Source organism: Myotis myotis, unplaced genomic scaffold (assembly GCF_014108235.1).
Source record: "Myotis myotis isolate mMyoMyo1 unplaced genomic scaffold, mMyoMyo1.p scaffold_m19_p_15, whole genome shotgun sequence".
NCBI classification, from domain to species: Eukaryota; Metazoa; Chordata; class Mammalia; order Chiroptera; family Vespertilionidae; genus Myotis; species Myotis myotis.
In genome coordinates this window covers 14,231,081-14,257,060 of record NW_023416319.1, presented here as the reverse complement: position 1 = coordinate 14,257,060, position 25,980 = coordinate 14,231,081, and the positions used below count along the sequence as shown (strand labels likewise).

General features: G+C 39.8%; 1 protein-coding gene across 1 annotated transcript in view; it reads left to right on the top strand.

The window, feature by feature from the left end:
• The window catches only part of SORCS3 (sortilin related VPS10 domain containing receptor 3), a 514,894-nt gene that overhangs the window by 433,947 nt on the left and 54,967 nt on the right, over positions 1-25,980 (top strand). Inside the window, exons 13-14 of the mRNA XM_036336059.1 lie at positions 2,083-2,174; positions 10,932-11,039. Coding sequence (XP_036191952.1) covers positions 2,083-2,174; positions 10,932-11,039 — 200 coding nt within the window. The remainder of the gene's footprint in view (positions 1-2,082; positions 2,175-10,931; positions 11,040-25,980) is intronic.

Sequence of the window (25,980 nt, the reverse complement as noted above, 5' to 3'; positions counted from 1 at the left end):
GAAGAGCATAGGATATCTTGCCTTAAAAATACATTTTTAAAATTAATTTCAGAGAGGGAGAGAGATAGAAACATCAATGATGAGAGATAATCATTGATAAGCTGCCTCCTGCACACCCCACACTGGGGATTGAGCCTGCAACCCAGGCATATGCCCTGATTTGGAATCAAACCACGACCTCCTGGTTCATAGGTGACACTGAGCCATGCAAGCCAGGAGGAATATCTTAATGATAGTGAAGTCACCATATGAAATCTAGTTGGATAAGTTCCTGTTTTAAACCCTTAGTAAAGATTATCATCACTGTCACCAACATCATCACCACCACCCCCATTGCCACCACTGTCACCACTACTACTATCCAAAAAAATTTACCAAGGACCTACTAGACACAACCAAGTAGTTCAAGGCATACAACAAGGCCATAATCAGGTGCATAACAAACAGACACATAAATGAAAACATACCTTCAAAATATAAGATAATATATTATAAGTACCCAATGAAGATAAAAGCTATAATGCAAACTCTTGTAGTATAGAAACTCCAAAATCACAAACCATTGAGCCTCCAGCTCAAGGAATAGCTCACTCACCCAAGTGGTGACTGCAACAGTCTGTCATTGTACTGTCGCTACTTTGACATTCTTTCCTCTTTCCCAGGTTCAGAGTTTTTGTTTATATCCGAAATATAAATGAATCTTCCTTATGTTCTTTGTGCATTAAGACTCACTATTAGTATGGACATTTTTCTTTCCTTAAAACTCAAATATGGGAATGAAAACCAATTGAAGTTTGTTCTGAGAATCCACTTTTTTCCCCTATAGTGTTGCCTGGGCCGTATGTATAAGAGGCTCCATTCATCCTCGTACCGCTCTTGAATCTGCCTATTCCTCCTTACACCTTCTGGTACATCCCACTTACCTCACATCCCAACCTCTCCATCCAGGCTACAAGAAGCATCATTAGTGCTTAAAAGTTAAAGGGATTCCTCAGTTCCACTTTTCTCTGGAAGATTTCAAGTAGGAGGTTGATTTTCTGCTGGAGAGATGTGTTTTTTTCCTATTTCAGGTTGGAGATTTGAAAGTCATATATACCAGAATCATTACGATATGTGGAATTGGGTTAAACGTTCTCTTAACTAAGAGCCTTGCATTATAGCAGATGCATAGCAAATGCCTATGTTGGTGGATGGATCATAGAATGAGTGAATGAGTGAGTGGATGGATAAATAGATGATAGAAAGTGGATAAATCAAATAATATGAATTACTTTGGGTCCCCAGGAATAAGATGTTTCCATGAGTATTTATTGTAAAGATCCCTAAGCACCAAATTTAGGTCTTTATTCATCTTGCTGGGAAACCTAGGAGGTGGTGGCTAAGTCTAAGAACTCAGTCATCATGATTTCTAAAGAAAAGTAGTTTATCTTCCTAGATAATTATAAACAGCACTATAAGACACAGACCATTTATAAATTAGCCAACATCTGCATGGTTGAGGATGAAGAGAGTACTGAGTAGTTACCTACTAAAATAAATATGGGGAAGCTTTTTGAGTCATATTATCCTTTGGAATATCCAGTGGAGCATGCATGGTGTTGCCTCCTTTTCTTGTAGCACACTGGCTCTCAGTGCTAGTGGAAAGAGCCATCAGAAAGCCATTTCCTTAGTCTAGACCAGCCGTGGGCAAACTATGGCCCGCGGGCTGGATCCGGCCCGTTTGAAATGAATAAAACTATTGAAAAAAAAGACCGTACCCTTTTATGTAATGATGTTTACTTTGAATTTATATTAGTTCACACAAACACTCCATCCATGCTTTTGTTCCGGCCCTCCGGTCCAGTTTAAGAACCCATTGTGGCCCTCGAGTCAAAAAGTTTGCCCACCCCTGGTCTAGGGAGAGTTATTTTTCCTTTGCAAGCCCATTTTCTCACCTGTTAAACGGGGTTGATAGTACTTGCCAAATTGCCTGATAGGGTTGTTGGAACAAGAAACAATACATGTGAAAACCTTGTACACTGTGAAGCACTATGCAAATGTAAGGTATTGCTATGATTGTTGTTGTTGTTGTTGTTGTTCCAGATCTTTGATGAAGAGTACAATGTCTGGTTCCTAGACTGGGGTGGCGCCCTCGTGGCCATGAAACACACACCTCTGCCAGTCAGGCATTTGTGGTAAGGACAGCTCCCTCCCCTGTTCATGAGCAGGAAGGATTGGGGCAAGTTCCTCTGCATGGTTTTGTGCCCATTCACCCATTTCCTCAATCATGTATTCATCCATCCATCCACTTACTATCCATTACATCCTCTAACTCTTAGGTAGTAGTAGTAAGCCAGATAATTTAGGTGGGGAGATATGATATATAGAGTGAGATGGTAGGAATAGGTGCTCAGATAAGGCAAAAAAGAGCAGGAATGACTTCTGAGTTCAGACAGACAAAGTTAAGAATCCAAAATATGTGAGATGGAAATTGTTTCAAGTTCAGCTCTAGATAATTCAGGTTTGAGATGTCTATAAATATTCAAGCAGAGATGATCATTAGCTGTCAGATGTACGCATCTGAAAATCAGTCCAGAGGTCTGGGCTGGCACTCTAGAATTGGAGTTGTTTAGCCATTAGTTGGTAGGTAAAGCCATGGAGGTGGGGTCAGTTTCTCGGGAGAGTGGGTACAACAAGGAGAAACTAAGGACTCCTATGGAACACTGTTGAACACTAACATATAGAGCGGAAAAAGAATTTATAGAACAGACTAAGAAGAAATAGCCAAAAAGATAAAAACCCAGAAGAAATATTTTCTTAAATGCTGAAAGAAGAGGTGATCAATAGCCCCAAGTTTTATAATCAGATATATCAGTTATGGAGTAAAAAAAATATCTAGGGTTAAGGAATATAAGATATCATTGGTGATCTTTGTCAGAGTACATTCAAGAGAGGTGGGGTTAAAAGGTAGATCGCAATAGATTTATGAATGAATGAATGAATGAGTGAATGATAAGTAATGGGGTAACAGAGTGTAGATAATTCTTTTCAAGAAAGTACATTATGGAAGTTGAGATACATACACAGTGAGGACAAATAGCTTAGTGAGGATATATTATTATGATGATGGTTTTACTAGTAATAATGATGCTACTGTTGTTTGCGTTTGTTTGGGGAAGGGGTTGTATAAGTCTCATACGTGTTTATATTCTGAAGAGAAAGACTTTCAAGTGCAGCCAAGTGAATATATGAGCGTGAATATTTGGTGGTAGAGAGTATGTTGTCTAGAGTGCAGTTGGGTTCAGATTACCTATGGGCTGGAAGGTGGATTCTGGCTTAAATACCAGGCCCATGATTTGTGGAGTAAGAGTTTTTAGAGACTTTTTCTGAAAAGTATCAGATTGTAATTAGGAAACGGCATAGGATCCCTAGGTGCCAAATCCAAGCGTTAGCCACCTTGGCAAGGGCTTACAAAGGCTTCTCTCCATCTAGCCATTTATTAAGTTAAACCATATGAAATTGCCATTTTTGTAAGTCAAAATAGAGAAATATTATCAGTTTCTTAGCGCTCAGCCCAGCATGAAGTAAAATGATTACACCTACCACTATATCTTCTTACAGAGAGATTGTGACAATACATTTTAAACTGATACATGGAGCCATTTGCAAAAAAAAGTGCTCTACCAACTCAAGAATGAGCTTGTAAAAGTTCCCAGTGTAATTGCTTATCATCCTTTTACTGCTGATCATATACTTTTTGGGTAGTATCAGAGGAGCGGAAATAGGTGGTTTTAATGATAGTCAGCAATTACTGAAGGATTATTACAATCCCGACTCTGTCCTAAACCTTTACATGAATTATCTGAGTTACTTCTGGAAACAACCCTATGTATTGGATACTCTTTTTATCACATATTTATAGTGGCATAGAAATGCAGACATATTAAATACCTTGCTCAAGGCTACACAGTTAGTACTGGCAGCACTAAACTGGGTTTTAATCACTAATTTCCAGATACTTTAATGAGTACACAGAGACTTGTCACATGGCCATGCCTTCTGGAAGATGATAGTCAAAGAGTGTTGATAGTGCACATATCATCACAAATCAAAGCAATGCCTGCTAAAGGATCTTGGAAGTATATATTGCTGGAATCCTGAAGGAGTCTGATATGAAAGGGGATTTCATGAAGCAGGTGGCATGAGGGCTGATCCTTGATAAAAGGATGCTGGGAGGAGGAAGAATGATGGGAGGCAAGTTAAAGGAAGAGAAAACTTGACCAAAACCAGGAATTCAGAAAATGTTGGGAATGTTCAGAAGACTCTATTTGGTAGGAACCAAGAATGTAAGTAAGTAAGTAAGTAAGTAAGTAAGTAAGTAAGTAAGTAAGTAAATAAGGTTGGATAGGACTACAAAGAGCTTAAATGCCAGTTTAAGGGGTTCCATGTTGAACCTGTAGGTAATTCCTCCCACTATGAAGACCTATCTCTCCTGTGGAGGGAAGAGCTCTCTCTATTTTGGCTGAGTAGGACTTGTACTCTCAGAGACAACAGCTTGACTATTAAATCAAGTTTGTTTGTTTGTTTGTTTGTTAACCAAGAAAAGCAATGTTTCTCAGCCCCTATCATGATGTTTTAAGAACCTGCATCTAAATCTCAGTTAGAGAATTGATAAGTGCTCCCTGGACAGATATAGTTAGACAGATTTCGTCCACTTAAGTCCTAGAAGAAGAGGGTGGCAACCCCATCTTACACTTGAGCAGCACCTTCCTGCTTTTCTCTATTATTATAGTAGAAACCTAGGATTAACTTAATGGTGGGTTTGTAGAGCCTTTTGCACAAACATTTTCTTGTTTTAAGGGAATGAAAAGTTTGTGGCGGTGTTATCCTTGTTGTTTCCTTTTGGTGATAGAAGAGGAGAGTATATTTGGCCTGAAAGAAGAGTAAGGAGCAGAGGACCTAAAAAGAGTTTTGGCTTTGTCGAATCTTAGCATCCTCACATCTGACCCTGCAGTCTGTTCTGCAACAGTTTCTCTCCAGGGACCTGATCACTTTCAGATGGAGCACTTGTCTGGAAATTTGTGGAAAGAAACCATCTTAAGTTGGGAAAATTATTTAATATTCACTCAGGGATATGTAAGTAAGATTAAATCATGCCTTTCAAAGTCATCAATACTAAGTTTGAGTTTTCTTTTGTCCCATGATGTATCTCTTCTGTTGGGTGAAAAATGTTTATAAAGCTCAATAAAAATAAACGGCATTCCCATTGAATTACCTCTTATAATAATAATAATGATAATACCACTCTCCAATTGTTCGCCTACTCCAGCTTACACAGGATAAAAAATGATTTTTCAAAATAAGCTTTTGAGATAGGATTTTCTCCATATAAAGGACGTTGACCCTGTCATTTGTCATAAATGCTACCAATGTTTCCCTGAACTTGGACACCACCCATGATTTCTGCTTACTTGCTTATCTATGCATGTCTTTCTGAAAGCATGCCTGCAGTTGTTAAATGCCAGCTACTGTTTTAGAAAACAACCACAAATAACTCATTCAGAAATTCTCCTTTGAACTCCTATTTCAAATGCTAAGTGAATGTTTTATAAGGGCTTGACCGTAGCACTATCATCAATGTTTCCTTAAGAAATTCTTGACTGATTTTTGTCGCCCGCTTATGAATTGCAAGCTTGAGAAACTCCAACTCATTTTCTTCATTACCAGTAGTTTCTAATTAAGTCACAACCTTTAAGATAAACACACAGCTCACTTTTAGTGGAAGAAAGGTTAAGTAATTAGTTCATTGTTATTTTCTCTTGTATGTCTCAGACTGATGTCATTTTATATACAGCTGTATTTATATTTGCATAGGAAAGAGACACCAGCCTACCCACTCTCACACAAAGGTATTATGGCTCTCAAATTTAATAATAGCTACATTGCCTTTTAGAGAAAATTGGTGTCATAATTGAAAAATGGGAGAAACTTTAGCTAAGTTAACAAGGCATGCTGTTTCCCATAAATTGAAATGATAGGGAGCTAGATATGCATGAAGACAAAACAGCATACAAATGAACCCATCTATTTGTGACCAGGTACATTTGGATGTACATTCAAAACCTAAGTGGTATTTCAAGTTAGCCTTCCATCCAGCATTACCTTTGTATGTTAGAAGCATTAGAGTGAAGTGAACAATGGAGTCCCATGGCTTCAGTGCTCTAATGAAAACTCACAATAGACAGAACTACTAATCAGCAGGTAGACTGGGATCCTATCGTTCCCTTAGCTCTGACAAGCTGTCAGTGTCTCCTTTCAATGGGTTGTTCTTGGAAACTGAAAGTGAAACATCACCTAGCCTTTTTTGTTCCTTTGTTCTTCTATAAATGGTTGTGAGCATCAGCTTTTTGTTCAGAGAAACATTCACAGGAAAACAATAGTCACCGAATATGTGTCTTTACGAAGTGAAAGGCATCTGCTATTCTGAAGACCTTCCCAGTGGCTAAAATGCCAGCACCTCATGCATTGCAATAAAATAAAATCGAACAATACATCTCATGGAAGGGAGGGACATTGATTCGCAATGACCATTATAACTATTTCTGTGCTAGGCACTTCTGGGGAGGGCTCTGGTTGTTCCTGGAAGATGCTGTTCTGTTTTAGGGGAAGTTATCTCTATGTCATAAAGTCATAGAATGGTCTTAGAAGACATGTAGTCTACTTTCACAAACCCAGCATAGCAAATATCTCTGTGACATCCAAGAGGCTCTGTCTACTTCACCAGGGTGCCACAGTGCTGACCAACTTGCAATACCCAAGACAGAGTCCCCATCTCATGAAAGATTGTTTTTGTGCTGAGCAATAATGAGCCTGCTTATAACTTCTCTCCATCAGTCCTTGTTCTGCTGGACAGATCTATGCAGAATGTTTGCTCCAGTATTGCATGTGATTATTAGACTGGGGGAAAGGACCACAGTTGGAAAGGACCTCAAGATATTTCTTTGCCTTTACAAGTTCTGGAGAATAATCAGATATGCAGTTTAAGATATATACATTTTTCATTTATTTCTCACATATTAATTGAGCATATACCATTTATCCACCATTAGTGTAAGTGTTCGGATATAACAATGAACAAAACAAAATTTTGGGGAGCTTATATTCTTGTATACAAATATTTGACTCTGATCTTTAGAAGAATTATGAGAATGGATATCTTTTCTCCCTTATTCAAACTGTATTCTTAATTAATATTTTTATGCATTTAACTATATTTTTTCAAGTTTTATTCAAAGGCATTATGCATTTTCAATAGTCAACAGATATGATTGTCTTTGTTTAACTATTTGGAAGATTTCTACTAAAAATATTATAAGGCAATGGTAATTTATTTAGCTCTATCATTCTCTTCCCTAAGCTATCTTCAAGTCATACAACCTGTTTCTAGAATAACCTGCTTTTTACCTTTAATCACATTGATTTTCAGTCAGTTTTCTACAGTGATTGAAACTGAACATAGTACTTAGGATCTGGTAGAAGGATAATTTATTTTATTATGCATGCTATCTGTCTGTGAACACATGCTAGACTCAGTGGCTTGATTACCTCTCATCATAGTGACATTTATGGGAAATATTTACCTTGAAACTGACAATGACCCTGGTTTGTTTAGCTTGAGTTTATCATTAGTAACTATTTTCCTTTCTCCAACTATGGGTCTTTTTTAAAAATAAAAGTAAGTATCGTGCTTTAATTCAGTCTTACCTTATAAGTGGCTTCTAAATCTACATTCCCAGCTTTGATCACTCCCCAGAAATGCAGATCCTTGACAGGGTCACAACTTGGAAGCCCAAAAAGCATTTGAATCCTGATGTGGACCTAATAGAAACAAACAAATAGAAAAAAAGCTTTGCTTCTCTTTTTCTTTTCATTTCCCCATCTCAGTTGCTTCACCCTCCAAATTCACATTGTCCATTGTGTCTTTCTTCTGCACAGACAATCACATACATTCTATCACCAAATCCTATTTATTTCACCTCTAAAAATATCCTAAGTCTTTCCATGTCATTCTATCTCTACTGTTATAACCTTTGTCCAAACCTCTCCTCTGACTTGGTCTCTGGACCAAACCTCCCCCCAACTTATCTTCTTACATCCACTTTGGCCTGACAGTCCACTCACCACACACACACACACACACACACACACACACACACACACACACACACACAATAAGTTATATTTTAAAGTTTAAATCAAATCATATCTTTCTCATTTCAACTGGCAAAAAGGACCTTTCTGGTCTTGCCCAGCCCTATTGTTTTGCCTCCATTGCCTTCTGCTAATTTCCTTTCCCACGAATCTACAATCACTGATCATTTTTCAGTTCCTCCCACACAGCAACTTCATTTCACATTAGATATTCCCTCTGGAATGGCTCTCACCTTGATCTTTGCACAGCTAGTTCCTTATTATCATTCAGATCTCTGTTTAAATGTCACCCCCTCAGAGAGGACTTTCTTAAATTTCCAATACAAAGTAGCTATTCCATCACATCACTCTATTTTAGTTGTCTTCAGGACACTTTTCTCTAACTTATATTTTTGTAACCATTTATCTGCATATTGTTTGTCTCCTCAAACTAGAATTTAAGTCCTACTGAAGCTAGGGCCTCCCTTTCTTGTTCACTGCTATATCCTCAGAACAGAGGGCCCTGCCAGAGCTGCCACATTAGGCATCAATAAATATTTGATACATGAATTTCATTTTATTTGGATTTGATAGTCCTGTCTTGCCACTATTTAGAGGCCAATTATAACTTTCCTCCTGCCTCTCTGAGTATTGGCAATCCTACCAATTTTACCTGGGGACCTAATAAGAGAATTCCTAATTCCTTTGTCTTGGCCATTAATGAGCTATTGAACTGAGGAAGAAAAGGGGATACTATTCAATATAGTTACCTCAGACCATTTAAAAACTCCAAGTCACAAAAACGAATCGCTGTCACAAGTGGCAAGTCAGCCAAATTTCTGATACTCAAGAGATTAAATTTTTTTATGTTGTATTTTTGGGAGTTTCTTTAGGAGTTTTGCTTTGTTTTCAATAATTAGTTGAGCATTAGGAATTATTCATCTTAGAAAGTTTTTTTTTAATGTCAAGGCATACACTGATAATTTAGGAATCCATAAAACTTTTACAAACAACTGTCTACTTTTTGTTTCTGGATATAGACCTAAGTACACCATAATTACAAAATTTATCTGAGAGGATAATTATTCTAATGGGTCAGGAGATTGACCTTCTAATTCTTTTTAATCAATATATTGGGGAAGAGAGGATAAGACAGTGAGGCAGAGAAAGAGATGGAGAGGCTGTGAGAATCAAAGAAGTAAATAGAGAGCAGACTGAGTAGGTTGACTAGCCATGGGAAGAGACTCCCACATCCAATTCACCGATGCCAGTATAAGTCAATGCTTGAGAAAATGCTTGGGTGGATTAGAAGAGTGCTCTCAATCATTCCTTATGTTTTTTTAATTCATGTACTCATTTAACCTTTATATAATAACACGTGCCATTTTTTTCTGCTAAGTACTAAGAATGCAAAAACGAATGGCATGGTCTTTGACCTCAAAGATCTCTTGGTTCGGTGGGGAAGTCAGACTTTTTATTGATAATATATATGTAATATCAGGAAAGGGGCACTGTAATAAAGATATGTAGCTGGAGTTAAGGGGTCATTCAGTAAACATGACATACATGACCCCTCTGAACTCCCAAGATTATAATGTTGAATGAGAGATTCAAGACAGGTGAAGAAGCCATCAATCAGGGCTACGATAGAAGAAGGCGTGGGTCTTATAGGAAAATAGTCTGTACAACTGAACTCAAAGAATCTTATGTTGTAGAGTCAGAGAACAATTAAAAATTCACCTGGCCAAGCCCTGGCTGGTGTGGCTCAGTGGGTTGAGTGTCATCCTGTGCACCAGGAGATTGCTGGTTGGATTCCCGGTCAAGGGTACATGCCAGGTTATGGGCTCGATCCCCAATAGGGGGTCTGCAGGGGGAAGCCAGTTGATGTTACACTGACAACAGTGTTTCTCTCTTTCTCCCTCTCCCTTCCTCTCTTTCTCTAAAAATCAATAAATTATGCTTTAAAAAAATAACCTATTTTAAAGAACAGAAGGATCACAGAGAATGAAGGGTGTCAGGAAAAGCTTTCCGGAGGAGATGGTCTTTGGACTGTGTCCTCTGGTTAAGTCAGAACAGGCAGTTACTTGATAATTCCAAGAAAGGGAAGGAAACAAGTAATCAGAATTGCGTAAGTCCTTAGCAGCATTCCTTAAAGAGTTTCTGACGTGGTATTCACAAAGGGCCAGACCTTCCTCTTACCATTGGAGGAAAGATGGCACAGTGCTGCCCAGAACATCTCAGACACTCAATACTCATCTATAAAAGCCCCTTAAAATGGCATCAGGGAAGGGAAATGATCCTAACATCCATTCTGAACAAATAGGAAATTGCTTTTTTTAAGGTATGATCTGAAAGACACACACCTCCCCCTCCCATTTGGGTACACTCGGCACTACTCAATTTATCTGTATCAAAAACTCCAAGGGCTGAATTGATTGTGCAGTAAATTGAACTTCGGGGTCCATTCTGAGTACTTGAAACGTGACACTCCATGCACTAATCTCCCTTGCTTAGGTTGTGGTTTCTATTCTAATATGTTGAAATATTTCTGCAGCCCTGGTGTTGTCTCTGCCTGGGCCAGGAAATGCAGTTTTGATCAAATCTCATAATAATATGGAGAGATGTTGAAGATTACTTCCTATTGATAATCCAAACTGCCAGACAGCGAGCTGCGGGGGAGAATTTAATAACCTGAAAAATTGTTGCAGAAGAGTGTGATTTTATTTTCAGCTTTCTCTTTCATGTATTTGTTTCTGACCCAGGGTGAGTTTTGATGAGGGCCACTCCTGGGACAAGTATGGATTCACTCCGGTTCCTCTCTTTGTCGACGGGGCTCTGGTGGAGGCTGGAGTGGAGACCCAGATCATGACGTGAGTACTTCTTTTGCTTTTGGTCTAAAGCAGCAGTTCTCAACCTGTGGGTCGCAACCTCTTTGGGAGTCAAATGACCCTTTCATAGGGGTCGCCTAAGACCATCGGAAAACACATATATAATTACATAATGTTTTTGTGATTAATCACTACGCTTTAATTATGTTTAATTTGTAACAATGAAAATACATCCTGCATATCAGATATTTACGTTACAATTCATAACAGTAGCAAAATTACAGTTATGAAGTAGCAGTGAAAATAATTTTATGGTTGGGGGTCACCACAACATGAAGAACTGAATTAAAGGGTCGCGGCACAACAAGGTTGAGAACCACTGTTCTAAAGGAACCCAGAGGCCTGGGTTCTATTCTAACCCACCAAGGACATGGTTTTTCCCAGGGAACCCTATACCAAAACATTTCAATCTCTGGGCTGATGTTTCCTCATCTGGAAAATGGAAATGTTTATGCTTGTACATAAATATTTATGATCAACAGACCAGAGAAGAGAAGCTAGGTTACTCATTGAAATGTTAAGATTTCTAGAATTTAAAATAGTATTGTAACAGTTTTCCATTCATCCAAAACCCAAACAAACAGAAATCTTATATCTTTTTTTTTTTTTTTCGTATGTCAAATCTTTTTTTTTTTTTTTTACTAATATTTTATTTTATTTTATGGTTTTTTTTAATTAAATCTTTTTTTTTTATTGCTTAAAGTATTACAAAGGGTATTACATATGTGTCCATTTTATCCCCCCGCCCTAGACAATCCCCTAGCCTCCCCTATCCCCCAATGTCTTATGTCCACTGGTTATGCTTCTATGCATGCATACAAGTCCTTTAGTTGATCTCTTACCCCCCTACCTCCTGCCCCGCAACCCTCCCCGGCCTTCCTGCTGCAGTTTGACAATCTGTTTGAGGCAGCTCTGCCTCTGTATCTATTATTGTTCAAAAGTTTATAATGGTCTCTATTATCCATGAATGAGTGAGATCATGTGGTATTTTTCCTTCATTGACTGGCTTAAGAAATCTTATATCTTTACATGTGTTTCTCTTTCCAAAACATTCCAGTAAGATACTAGTGGCAGGGACAAGAGGAAGCAAAACAGCCAACACACTGAAAACATAGAATATTTTAAGAGAAACTCCTTCAGTCTGTCACTTTCACACTCACGCACACTCACACACTCACTCATACACATGCTTACAGTTGTTTTTGTTCCACTTTAACTTGTCAAAATTTGTCTACATTCCTTTACAATGTGAATAGATGGTGGGATATAGATCTTAAAGTTGTAAAAAGCCATGAATTACTTTCTTAATATTAAAGAAAATAATAATGATATTTTTTTTCTAAAAGTATATCAAATTTAAATCCCTGAAAAGTTGACTGCCTGTGTGTGTTTGTGTGCATGTATGTACATAGAGGGTATGGGAGAATAGTTATGGTGGTCCTACACCAGCTGGTACCACCTCCTGAACTCCTATAATAACCAGCAGACTCTATGACTAAACTGTCAAATCACTTTACTAAGAGTTAACAATATTGGATGTGAGTTTATCTGTACAAACCATAAAGAGTATTTAATGCTTAGAGTCTGAAGCTACATCATTTGATAAATACACAGCAATATGTAATGTAAGTATGAGTTGAGTTCTAGATATTCTAAGGCAGTAACATAATATAATTTTTTTTCTAAAATACAAATGAATCAGTATAGTGGTTATATATGCAAGTGTGTGTGTACAGACATGTATATACACATATCTATATCTATCTGTATATATATGGAAAGAGAGAGAGAGAGAGAGAAAGAGAGAGAGAGAGGCAACAGAGATAAGAGAGAAGTCCCAAGGATCTAGGGTCCTAGAAAGATCTTTGTAAAGTTATACTGTAAAAATAAACAAAACCAGAAATACCTACTATATGCCAGATACTGTTTTAGATGAACAAAAAAGAAAGAAACTCCTGTCCTCTTGGAGTTTGCATGTTTATACATTAAGTAAATATGATATAAAAATCTCATGTTACCCAGAATACTCTGCCAAGAGATTAGACATTGTTCTTGTGAATTCCAGGAAGTGGATGGAATATTAGGAAAACCACCATCTTTTTTCAGAAGGATCTCTGACCATGAGCTGACACTTCCAAAATATTTTCCATCCTTCACTTAATCACTAGATATAAAAAGAAAACCTTCATCTTTTCTAGGACTTTGTTTGATGTGGACATCAAAGAGTTTAAGTATCGAGCTCTACATTCTGTAAGGCAAGGTACATACATCCAGGAAGGTTGTGCAGCCTGCTTCAATTTATCAAGGCAGCTGTAACTGCTCACCATATCCAAATCTTAATTGTCCCAGCATCTTGGGCAGTAAAGATGTACATGGTCCTACAGTCAGGCATTCCCTGTGTCTGTATCAGAGAGACATGCTGGTCTTCCTTTCATTTGGGCTTCTCCTCACCACATAATGTGCTTTTTCCTACATTCCCTTCTAGGAGGCCTCATTGCATGCTCCTCTTGGGCATCACTTTGAATAATAACACGTGGATTCTAATTTCTACATGACCTGGCATTCCCTAACAAACTTAAGGCCACAGTTTAAACTCTGTTCATCCAATCTTTCATGTTAATAATTTTTCCCTCAGATTCAGATAGAGTTTAACTGGTCACGTGGATGTGAGAGAGATTGACCTCAGGGCCAAACCATTTACTGAAAAGACTAGATAGCACTTCTATTTCCCTTTCCTCCCACTAAAACTCCATAAGAGTATGCACGAGTTTCTGCCCCCACTTCTACCTTGCTTATTGCAATATTTTAAATGCTAGTAAGTAGAAAAGGAGCTAGAATAGTGCATAATTTTCTTATAAGACAGGAAAGGATTTGTCCTTTCATGAAATGAAGATGAGTTTAGCAGCAGTCATCTACCCAAGTATAAATAATTCAGGCTCCCTGTTTTTGACTTTTTATTAAATTCAACATTTTTCTAGTGTGAAAATGACACAAGTTTTTCCAGGGCTCTTCACATAGCCAGAGGGTGAGCTCTTAAAGGATTGTCAAGAGGCAATTTCTGCTTCTGTCCTAGATTTGAAAAGGATTTTAAAATCAAGTGGCCCACTAGGTAGGGCTGACCAGTGCTATTTCCTCGTGTAATGACAATGGCAAGAATGGGAGCAGGAGTTCAAAAAACTTTTATGTGTTTCTTAGGAACTACGAGGACAGGGAGACCATTTGGGGACAAAATGCTTAACCTTGCAATTTCACCAAAACCTTATTACTGATGTAGGCTATCCTTCTATATCCTTCCCTTCTCTGCTTATCCCGACTCTGTAGCTTAGCTGTAGTCAAGGAGGAAAAAAAAAAGGTTTTACTGACCTATCTTGTTAACTTCACTTGGAGGACTTACATGGTTTTTAAATGATTTTTATGTGTAAACTTGACTGGGCCATGGTGTGCCTAAACATTTGGGCCAAACATTATTCTGGGTGTTTCTGTGAAGGTGGTTTTGGATACGATTGCCATGTAAATGAATAAACTAAGTAAAGCAGATTGCTCTCCCTCATGTGTGTGGACCTCATCCAATCAGGTGAAGGCTCGAATAGAACAAAATCCTGTTCCTTCATTGAGCAAAAGAGACTTCCTCCTGCCTTGTGCTTTCACACTGGAACATGGTTTTTTCTTGCCTTTGGACTCCAACGGAAACACTCGCTCTTCCTGGGTGGTTAGCTTGCCCACTCACCCTAAAGAACTACACACACACACACTCACACACACACACATCCTACTAATTCTGTTTCTCTGGAGAACCCTAATACACACTTTATTTATTCAAAAACATTTAATAAGATCCTAATATGTTTTAGGTTCTCTTGAGGGATATAAAAGAGGGAAATACCATTCTCTCTACTTTTATGGACCTCTCAGGCCAATGTGTTGTGGGGAGTGGGGATACTTTAATCATCAAGAAACCCTAGTATTATAACCAGGGAGTGAATAGAGGCAAATGAAGACTTCTCACATACAAAAGGTGACGATGAGTTGGTCTGAAAGTTTCAATAGTAGCTCACCAGTGGAAAACTGACTAAAGGTAATATAAGCTTGAAAAAAGCACAAATTTTTGACAGTTTGTTGAGTACTGTCACCTGGACACCTAACAGGAGGTTTGGCACATAACAGGATGTCAGTAATTATTTTTGGAGAGAATAAATTATTTCAAGGCAAAGGTCAGAACACATACAAAGGAAGGAACCACGAAAGATCATGATTGGGTATAAAGAGTTGAGATTATGAAGGGATTTAGTTTATTTTAAGAATTTAACCTGCATCCAGACTGACATTCTCCAAATTGAAAATATGGTAACACCACTTTTATTCTAAAAACTTATGGATTATTTCCACTTCCTTTAGGATAAAATCTAAACTCGTTGAATGGCCTAACCCCATAGCCACACTGGCCCATGTCTAGGATCTCGTTTCTGACTTCCATTCCTTGCTCCACTGGTGCCTTCCTGCCCCAGTGCCTTTGCTTGTGGATCTGCATGGAAAGTGCTTGTCCTCCCCACGTGCACAACCAAACTTCTAAATATCTTTCAGGTCCTATTTTAAGTATCTTTTTTTTTTTTTAACACTCCTTCCTTTAACCCACTGGATGAGTTTTGATCCCCATGCTATATGCTTTCCAAGCCCCATAAATGTCTGCCTTGATAACATTTTAGACAATAAATATTAGGAAAAATGGCATTGTTTATTTAGTATGGTACCCCTCCACCTTTATCCACCCTTAATATCGACCCACAAACACACATGTGTATGCATGGATGGCCACACATACACACACATACACACACACGCACATGACTTTAAGTCCCCATGAGAAAGAACCTTTGGGTATCTTGTTCTTTGAGTGCCATGTGCTTATTAGTTTTGTGCTAGCACTGAGGATTTAACAGTATATATGTATTGAATGAATAAATGAATGAATGAGTGAATGATGAATTAACCGGTGCAAGGTATGGTCCTTAATAATTTTACCAGTGTTTTGATTGTGGTGGCTTCTCTGGCCCATGGCTTTCGCATTTTAGGATGTTGCCTATAGATTTCTAGAGATCCTGAAGGGCTGAGATCAGAATCCAGTATTTGCAAGTAATGGGGGCTGGAGGCTGTGTGCAGAGGTGTGTGGAGGGGGTGAGAAAGCAGCAGGGTGGAATGGCATGTGGGCACAAAGGGCGGCCAGAGAATGAGGACCCTCCTGGGAATGATTTCTGATTTCCTGCAGCTTCCAGTCCTCCCGAAGGCCCCTGCTCAGGGGTATGAAATCTAACACTGCAGCTCGGCAGGGGAATCTGTGTGGGAGAAACAGTTCGCAGCTTGCAGGCTTGGGGTTTGCTTACTTTCATTGCTCCTTTTCTTGCTGTCTTTTTAAATGTTATTATTTCAACATTTCCCTGGTAACCTTGACAGGAACCATCTAGTCTAGCCTAATGCACAATGAAATGTGACCGTTCTTATTACTTACTGTGGAGGACAGGGTTGGTTGATTGACAAGCCAGAGGGCCTATTGCCATTGTAAGCAGCGACCCTCCAGCTGATGAGATGCCTGTCGCTATTAGATCCCTGAGCTTCTTGGGTCCACTACCTCTTGGAAGGTTTGCCCCCAGATTAGCACTTGAAGGAAAGCTTGTGTTGCTGAGCTCACTTGTGGAATCAGATGGGGAAACAGATTTCCTGCATGCTCAAAGCTACATTTGAAATTCTTTCTTTCTTTTTTTCAAATATATTTTATTGATTTTACAGAGAGGAAGGGAGAAGGATAGAGAGTTAGAAACATCCATGAGAGAAACATCAATCAGCTGCCTCCTGCACACTCCCTACTGGGTATGTGCCCGCAACCAAGGTACATGCCCTTGACCGGAATCGAACCTGGGACCCTTGAGTCCGCAGGCTGACGCTCTATCCACTGAGCCAAACCAGTTAGGGCTGAAATGCTTTCTTGATATGAAATGTTTGAAGCAGCTGGCTGTGATTTAGCTGATCTTTCACAGAGGCCAGGGGCAATGTAGCCGCCTCCCAGAAAACAAGAAATCCCCCAAAGGAGAGGCACAGCTTTGCTAGAAGAAAGGGCAGAGACCCTGCTTCCCAGGAGCGAGCAGCAGCTCACTTGTATCTGTGCAGCACCTGCCTTTGGCCAGGTGTCTGGTTGGGCACTTTCTCAAAGTTGATTTCACTGAAATCTCCCAACAACCTGCCATGTGGGTCAGATGACCATCATCGGGCTAATGAGAACACCAAGGCTGGGAGAAGTTAGTGCCAGGCAGGCATGCTCTGTGAGAGGCACACTGAGAGCAAGGGATGTGAATTTCAAACTTCAGGCTCAGAGCTGAAATTTAAGGAAAGGTACTAGAATTCTCCAAGGTGTCTTCAGTCCCTTAAGGGCCACATGTGTGGGGAGAGGGGCAGGCTGTTAGTACTCACTAAGTACTGATGAGTGTTCACGGTGCTGCTAGACACCACGTCACAGCAACCCATACAAACCAACGTTTGGAGAGAGATGACAAATGTGAAAGAATTATAGGACAGTTAAATGGCCCAAATTGAAGACAGTTGTCATTGGATATCTAAGAAGTGATTGAAGACAGAGCAGTACAAAGACTTCTTGGCTCTGTGGGGAGGAAGGAGAGAGGGGAATTCTAGGAGGGGGAACTATGTCAGCAAATGTGAGCAGCAGGATGCTGCCTGGTCGGCACGGGGAGAGTATGATGTGGGAAGCACTAGGGATGCTTTCAGAAGACTGTCTAGGGTTGATTGCTTTGCTAACTCCCTGAATAAATCCACTCTCACGGGCTTATATCTCTGATCCATTGTTCCACCAGCAGAACTAGCCAAAGTGAAGCGGGAGAGAGAACCTTTTGCCTAGGAAATTTTGCAAACCGCAAAGCTGCAGAGGTTTAAAGGGAAAAAGAAACAGCAAAAACCTTCTTTCCACCTAAGAACCCGTGGCCACATGCTTAGCAGGGAACATGCTTTTGAAGGCAGGCTCAGCACAACGTGGAGCCCCAGCCCGGAGCTTAAATGCATTGTTTAGCCTCCAGTAACTGCATTCAATAAAGTCATTGGAAATGAACCAGTGCTGCTTCCATTGATCTGTTTTCCCATTCTCTGTTGTTTGCTGGAAGAGCCTGACTTGCCTTTGCCCAAAGTAAGTGATTCGAGAAATCGGCAAATCCAGTGGAACTCCCAAGTCGTTACCTCCCGGGTTGGCTGCTGGATTCACATCCCTCAGGGTGTCATCAGACTTGCCATCCACTCAGAGGCCCACTGTCGTGTGTGCCAAGGAACACAGAAGCCGGCTGTGTGCCTGCATAGGGGCTTTTGGATGACACTGGGAAGTACTGCAGGCTGGCAGTAACCTGGGGGGGAAAGGCTTATTTTGACCAATGGTTTGCTGAGTGGGGATAGAGTGGTGGCTTAGGACATGGGTTTTGGAGGTTGATGCTTCAGGAAAAGCTTCAGATTGCCACTTAGCTGTGCATGTGACCTGAGGTGCTTTACTTACCCTCTGTCTGAACTCACGTTTCCTCACCTGGGTGTGGGAATTAAGTTCCATAGTCTCCATCCAGGGATAGTAGACACGTTTATAGCCTCCCTAGTCTGATGATTAAGAAATGGGCTTACAGCTCTTTTACTTTTCTTGCCACAGGGTCTTTGTAGCACCTCCCGACTCTTGCAATGTAGTGTGAGAGCTGTAATAGGCTATACATAATGAGTGGGCATCAACTTATAGACGCTGAAATTTAAATTACTCACCATTTTCACATGTCATGAAATGTTGTTTGCTTCCTCCCATCCTCCATCCACCCTGCATTTAAAATGCAAAAACCATTGTTCGCTTTTAGGCCATTCAAAACAGGTAGCAGACAGATTTGTCCCATGGGCTGTAATTTGCAGACGCTGAACAACAGTGCACCTGGAGCTTCATCCATTGTGAACATGTTACAAATATCATTGAAATTTTTGACAGTTTCTACAAACTTCCCCTACCCATAAACTACTTCTCCACTTGCACCCTCTTATGAAGTATTGGAAAGACAGATCATTTGGAATGGCTTAAAAGTGTTCTCATATCTGATGCAGAGCCCATAGACAAGTGTCACCTCTTTCAGGAAGCTCTCCACTATTCGTCCGGCTCCTCCTCATTTACTTTTATTGAATTCTTATCTTATGCCTCAGGGTTTGGCTCACAGCTATATTTAATTTGGTTTGCTTTTTTTTTAATATTGAGGCAAACTTTGCAAAGTCAGAAACATCTGGCAACATTGATCACAAATGCCCATCATCCACCAGCCTGATAGAGCTGCATGGTAGCTGCCCACTTGTGATCAGATGTGCTGTTTCTTGCCCCATCTCCTACCCGATGTGCATGCATCTGCCCCGTTGCTTCAGCTCACTCACTGTCCATTTAAGTTGTCCTCTTGGCTCCTGTAAGATTTTGAATGTGTGATGCTTAATATAAATTCTACATCCACACTTTTCTCCCTGTATTGCATTTTTTAAAGTTCTTGAAGGTTTTAAAAATACAGGTAAGTACAAAGAATAATGTCACAAGCACCTTTGTACCAACTACCTGGGATGAATAAATATTAGCACGCTGTCACTTCGGCTTCAGATTTTTAGGAGAAATGAGCAGGGCATCCCAGGTAGAGGTGGTCCTCTAGGTACTGCCCACGTTCAGACCTTTTATCCTTACATCCGACAAAAATCAATGGGTGCCATGGATTCGATGTATATTCTTCTATTACATGCGTGGATACATTTCATGCATATCTATTTATTCATAGAAATATATGTAACATTGCTTTGAGTGTTTTATAAATGTATAATTTAGCTAAATGCTATCATTCTCCTGCATGCTTCTGTCACTCCATACTAGTATTATTCATCTTGGTGTATACCCATCTGGTCCAGATATTTTCAATGCCACATGGAATTCTGTCATGATACGGATATGCACAATTTATTCCCCGTTCTCCCAGCAATGGTTTTGCATTACTACAAACAGTATTGTTCTATCTTTGTACCAGAACCTCCAGGGATATAAGTTCTCTGAGCTACATACCTACAAGTGGAATTGCTGGGCCATGGTGAATTGCATTGTCACCTTTCTTTTGGAGTTTCCTAATTGTTTTGCATACTAGTCATCTTTGCAGTTAGAGCGTGAGGTTTCTTTTAGTCTGTAAGGATTCACCAAGTGCAACTGTCTTAATCCCTCATCCCCCACAGCACTGAATGTGAGGCTGTGCATAACGGGTGCTCAGCAGACACATGCTGAGTGAGTGATGCTGTTGGACTGGACTGCAACTATTTAAGGGAAAGGGATGCATTTTACGCAGAACATTTTTCTGATGTGTTTAGCTCTTAGTTCGGGATTTGACACCAAGTAGGAGACTGAGCAATTTAATGACATAGGAAAACCAGGTGTCCCTCTTGTGGCCCCTCTCTCACAGCTCTTTTAATTGATTTCCTCCTCTCCAAAATGCCACCCTGAATATCCATTCGCCCTCTTGTTTCTGTCTCTTAGGGTCTCCTTATCGCCCAACTCATCTCTCCCAGGTTCACAGACCACAGTTTCTAACCTTCTGTTATTGAAGCTTTCAAACCCGTTCGCAGAGCTTATAAAGTTTGGAGAAAAGAATCAAAGTTGTTTGGGCGTAGGATGATTTATTTAATTTTTAAAAGTCAGCTTTCTTTCTCTTGCCTGTTCCGTTCCAATGCGTTTCAGTCCCCTCTCCTCTTCTCTGATGCCTTTTCCTCCCTGCCTCATTCCACCATCTCACCGATCATCGTATCATGTAACTAGCACTGGCTCTGCTTGCCGGATTCCTTGCTATTGGTCCCCTGCCTCTTTCTGTTAAGGTCTAGCTCATGTCTCACTTTCGCTCAATGCAGTTCCCCTCTAGCTGCTGACCTCCTTTACCACTAAGCCCATCTGCACCCTAATGGGAAAACAATCGGACGGCATGGATGCACACCAGTAGCCCGGAATGTGGCCTGGATTTCTGGAGACCTACGGTTGCTGGCCGCTGATGGCTAACCTTTGAATTAACATCTGTCCTCAGCAGCTTCTCCCGTGGGAGCAGAAAGGAGGGCTTATGCAAGGAAGAGGCAAGAGGAGGCATGGGAAGCATTTCTAAGAGAACGGGACTTTCAAAGGAATGTTTTAAAAAGGACTCGGGGGCCCACCTGTTTCAAGTTCCTCCTCTCAAAAACATTATTCTATCTTTATTCAACAGTATGTATTGAGTGTCTGCTACAAGGTAGCCATGATCCTCAGTGTTCTAGGAGCTGGACTCCGGCACCAACCAGATCTCTGCTGATGGGATGTTTGTTATAAAGCCTCTTCCTCACCTTATAGGAGGAATATCAGTTTTGTATGAGGCTCATTTCAGTTCTAGTGCGCATGGCATCTGTTCTACAATCCAATTCTGAGGCTTTTTTAAAATGTATTTTTATTGATTTCAGAGAAGAAGGGAGAGGGAGAGAGAGAGATAGAAACATCAGTGATGAGAGAGAATCATTAATGGGCTGCCTTCTGCACGCCCCCTACTGGGGGATCAAACCCGCAACCCAGGCATGTGCCCTTGACCGAAATTGAACCTAAGACCCTTCAGTCCACAGGCTGACTCTCTGTCCACTGAGCCAAACAGGGAAGACACTACCATAAGCCTCAGGGTCCCCTAAGTTCCAAAGATTCGAACCCCAGCTGTAGCTTCAGATAGTTGCTTGCCTTGTCTGAGAAAGAACAGTACTTTCAATGAATGGAAAGGAATATCACAGAATATTATAAGTGGTTACCTCCAGGGGGTTTTCAATTTTCTCATGTATAGATTTTTAAAGTTTTCAAAATTTTTGTAATGAGAATGCATTTTTTATAATGAGAAAAGAGAAACTATTTATCAAAATGTACACATGAAAAAAAAAGTATCACCCAGTTAATGAAATAGAGGGACTGTGTTCCAGAGGGTGACTGTGTGGGTCACAGTTACACACTTTTGAGGTTGTCACTTAAAGGAAAGGAGAGTCTTGCCTACCCACCTTCCCTTCCAGTGCTACCTAATGTTCCCAGTGAATTCATACTAAATCATTGCAAATAAACAGGCTGCTGGAACCCTATCCAAGACAAGAATGGAAAGTGGACACAACTCCCACTCATAGAAGAAGAATTAAGAAAATTGCTAGGTAGTGGCTTCTGATGAAGCAGTGCTCTAACTAATTTCTTCAAGGTCATCTGGTTCATTTATGCTGCATTTATAAGTTATTGTGTATTTTAAAAATTAATGAAATATTTAATTATAGCAAGGTTGCCCGTGACCTTTCGTGGAATGACTTCATCATAAATCTGCAGGCATTACAGACTGTTTTCCGGGTTTCTAATAATTTGCTCTCAAATTAATAACATGCAGCCCGTGAAAGGAATTGAGGCTGAGGGAAAGGATTGAGTTGAGACATGCCGTTTCCTAGCAATGGCTAATTCTGAGCCCTGGATGGAGGTGGCGTAGAAGATGGTGTGTGACTCACCGGAACCCACGGCAGATTTAACTGTTTACTTAGAGGAATGAGAAATAAATCCGGTGTGTCAATGGAGGAGATTGCATGTGGCCGGACCGAGTGATTGCAGAGCATTTGATTTGGGGCACATTTATCTACATGCCAATATGGAGGCAATACCTGGACCAATGGGAGAATTTATTTTCTTCCCTGACACTCACAGGGGTTCTCCCTCACTCATAAATTGAAGGTCTGTGCTTGCCCTCCAGCTTGCTGGCCACCAGGAAAGCCCAGCTTAGACTCCATCATCCTAATATATATATATATATATATATATATATATATATATATATATATATATATATATATATATATGCAATGAGACCAGCTAAGCTGTCCCTGGGGATGGGGAGTGGGGAGCAGGATCATTTCTCCAGGGACCAGGATTCTTCATCGTCTATGTTATTCTGGTAATTCATCTGATCCAATAGAGTCAGGGAGGAAGGACAAGAACTGAGGAGGAAAAACCATCACGGAGGGCATAACAGAGAAGTTAGCATTTAAAAATTGAAATTAAAAAGAATAAATCAAGAAGATAGAATTACCTCAAAGCGTTTAGTGTTGTGGTTACATAATACAAAACCCTATAAACAAAACACAAGGAGAAAATGGAAGATTTGCATTATCTTAGGGAAATATTCTGATAACCTTTAAAGTCTAGAGAACTAGACTTTTCATGGGAATATTTTGAAAAGGACTCAGGGGAAAACTAATAGAACAAGCAGTTGAAAAGTAGAATGATTTTGGATTTGAATACTATTAGCAAGCTTTATTTAGAAGGCTTTTATATAACCTTCATCATCATGGAGGACAATAAGGGGAAGAGATAGGTCCTGAGGCAGGTCCATGACAATACAACATTTTCCTAGTTGAGTTCATTCAGATGCTCCCACACAAGTCAGTCTGCAGTGAAGCCCTCCTTGTCGTACTGTAGGCACTGTTTTATCTTCTTTTGCCCATTTCTAGCGGCTTCCTGGTAATGAATCCTCTCCTTTTCCTCTCTGAAGGATGTGGTCAACCACTCTCTCCTTGAAACTTCTCTCAGCTTTGATACCTATTTGATAAAAGTTGGTGTAATTAGAGATGGAAAAAAGAGCGAGATTACTATGCAGAAGAGAATCAGCTGACCCAGAATTGCTCTCTGGTAAAGAGAAAAACATCTTTACAGAGCCTACTCCTATAATTACATTTAGTGTGGCATTGTTTCCACCTAAATTATAGCAATTATATACTAAGACCCCTTTTGAAATCAGTTAATTAATGAGTAGGTAACCCTCTGTGTGTGTGGAATTCTAATGAAATCTTTTATTTTTACAAACCAGCTTCCTCCCTCAAATTAATCATTCCCCTCCCCACAAGGCTAACTGAGGTCTGGATGGTGGACTAGGGAAGCTGTGTTATTTAGGGTCCCAGCAAATCACAGTTGTTTGTGGAAAGCCTAGCACAGTCCAAGATAACCAGGAAAAGTGAAGATGCTGCTATTTTCTCCCTGACATTGTTTTTGTCCTTCTGAACCCCAAAGGACACACAACACAGCCATGTTCTTTGGCCCAGAAATAAGGGCAGATAAAGCTATTACCCCAATTTTGGAAGAAGTGAATGCTTTTATAGATTAATTCCATCCATTAATCAACCCAGAACTATTTATTGAGCATCTGTTATATGAAAGAAGTTCCAGTGGAGACAAAGATGAATGACTCTAGATAAATTCTTTCTGTATAGGGTCACCAGGAGATAGATAGCTTGTACACCTGGAAGTTGGCATAGGGATTGAAAGAAAATAAACTCTTGGAAATTGTCTTGAAAGGGCTGTGTTTTGTCTAGACTATTTCTGCATCCCATCTGTTGAGTATATATGTCATGGATTAAAAATCATCTTCTGTAAGGAAGCTTGAAAGATGAAGTCATTTGCTCAAGGTCAATTGCTAATTTAGTGGCAGATGAGGCGTAGAAAAATATAAGTCTATATCCTTGCCTAGCCCTTTTGCTAGCATGCCCAGACCCTCTATATGTTAAAAGTTAAACAATAGCACATGGGTCTAGGACAGTGGTTGGTAAACTCATTAGTCAACCGAGCCAAATATCAACAGTACAGCTATTGAAATTTCTTTTGAGAGCCAAATTTTTTAAACTTAAACTATATAGGTAGGTACATTGTTATGAACTTAATTAGGGTACTCCTAAGGCTTAGGAAGAGCGACACTCGGGGGGGCCAAAGAGCCACATGTGGCTCGTGAGCCGCAGTTTGCCGACCATGGGTCTAGGATGACACTCTGTGGCCAGGTTCACACTAGCACCAGAGGAGTTAAAAGAGAGAGAAAGAGAGTCTCTTAGGTTTATAGAGTGCAAGAAGATGAATCTTCAGTAGAGCACAAATATCTCATGAAAAAATCTAGGTTGCAAGGTAAAAAGAAAAACCAGAAATAACAAATTTTAATTGATTTTTTTCCTAAAAATCAATATAGTGAGAAATGGCTTAGAGAATTCATTTGTTTTGTCCTGTGATTGGGAGAAACTTCTTCAGGAACACTAAAGGGTAGGCTACCTTTTTATAAACGCTCATCTCTATTTCTGTATGAGGTATGTACTTTCTCCACCCTTCTAGATGTCACACACACACACACACACACAGGCACGCTAGTGTGCTCAACAAAGAAATCCCTGAGTTTGAAGTTAGTATGTTGCAAAAAGAATTTGAAACCAAACTTATTGAAAGCCCCAGCTGAGCAGGGCCTTGGGTTGAGTCCTGAAGTTTCCGGTAATAAGAATGATGGTGATGGTAATGAACATTGAGATTCTCAAGATTTTCACAAACATATTTTCACATTATACAGTTTTGATTATGTTGACAAAATTACAGGGTGGACCCCAGCCTGGTGGCTCAGTTGGTTAGAATGTCAATGTGTAGATCAAATGGTTGCAGATTTGATCCCCGGTTGGGGCATGTACAGGAGACAATCAATTGATGCTTCTCTCTCACATCGATGTTTCTCTTTTTGTCTCTTTCCAAAGTCAATTTAAAAAACATATCCTTGGGTAAGGATAAAAAAAATACAGGGGTGGGCAAAAGTAGGTTTACATAATACATTAATTAATAAATAATAATGTAAAAATAAACTGTGTTCCTTGTACTCACTACTGTAAATCCACTTTTGCCTACTTGTATACTTATACTTTGAGATAAGAAGAGGGACTAGGAATGTATTTCTGAAGGAAGAGTTCAAAACTGTATTTTTTTTTTTTTGTAACTGCAAAGTAATGGGACTATGGATGAAAGTGAATTTGGCTATGCTAAGAATTGCCTTGTTCCATCAATGATCAATAATCAATTAAC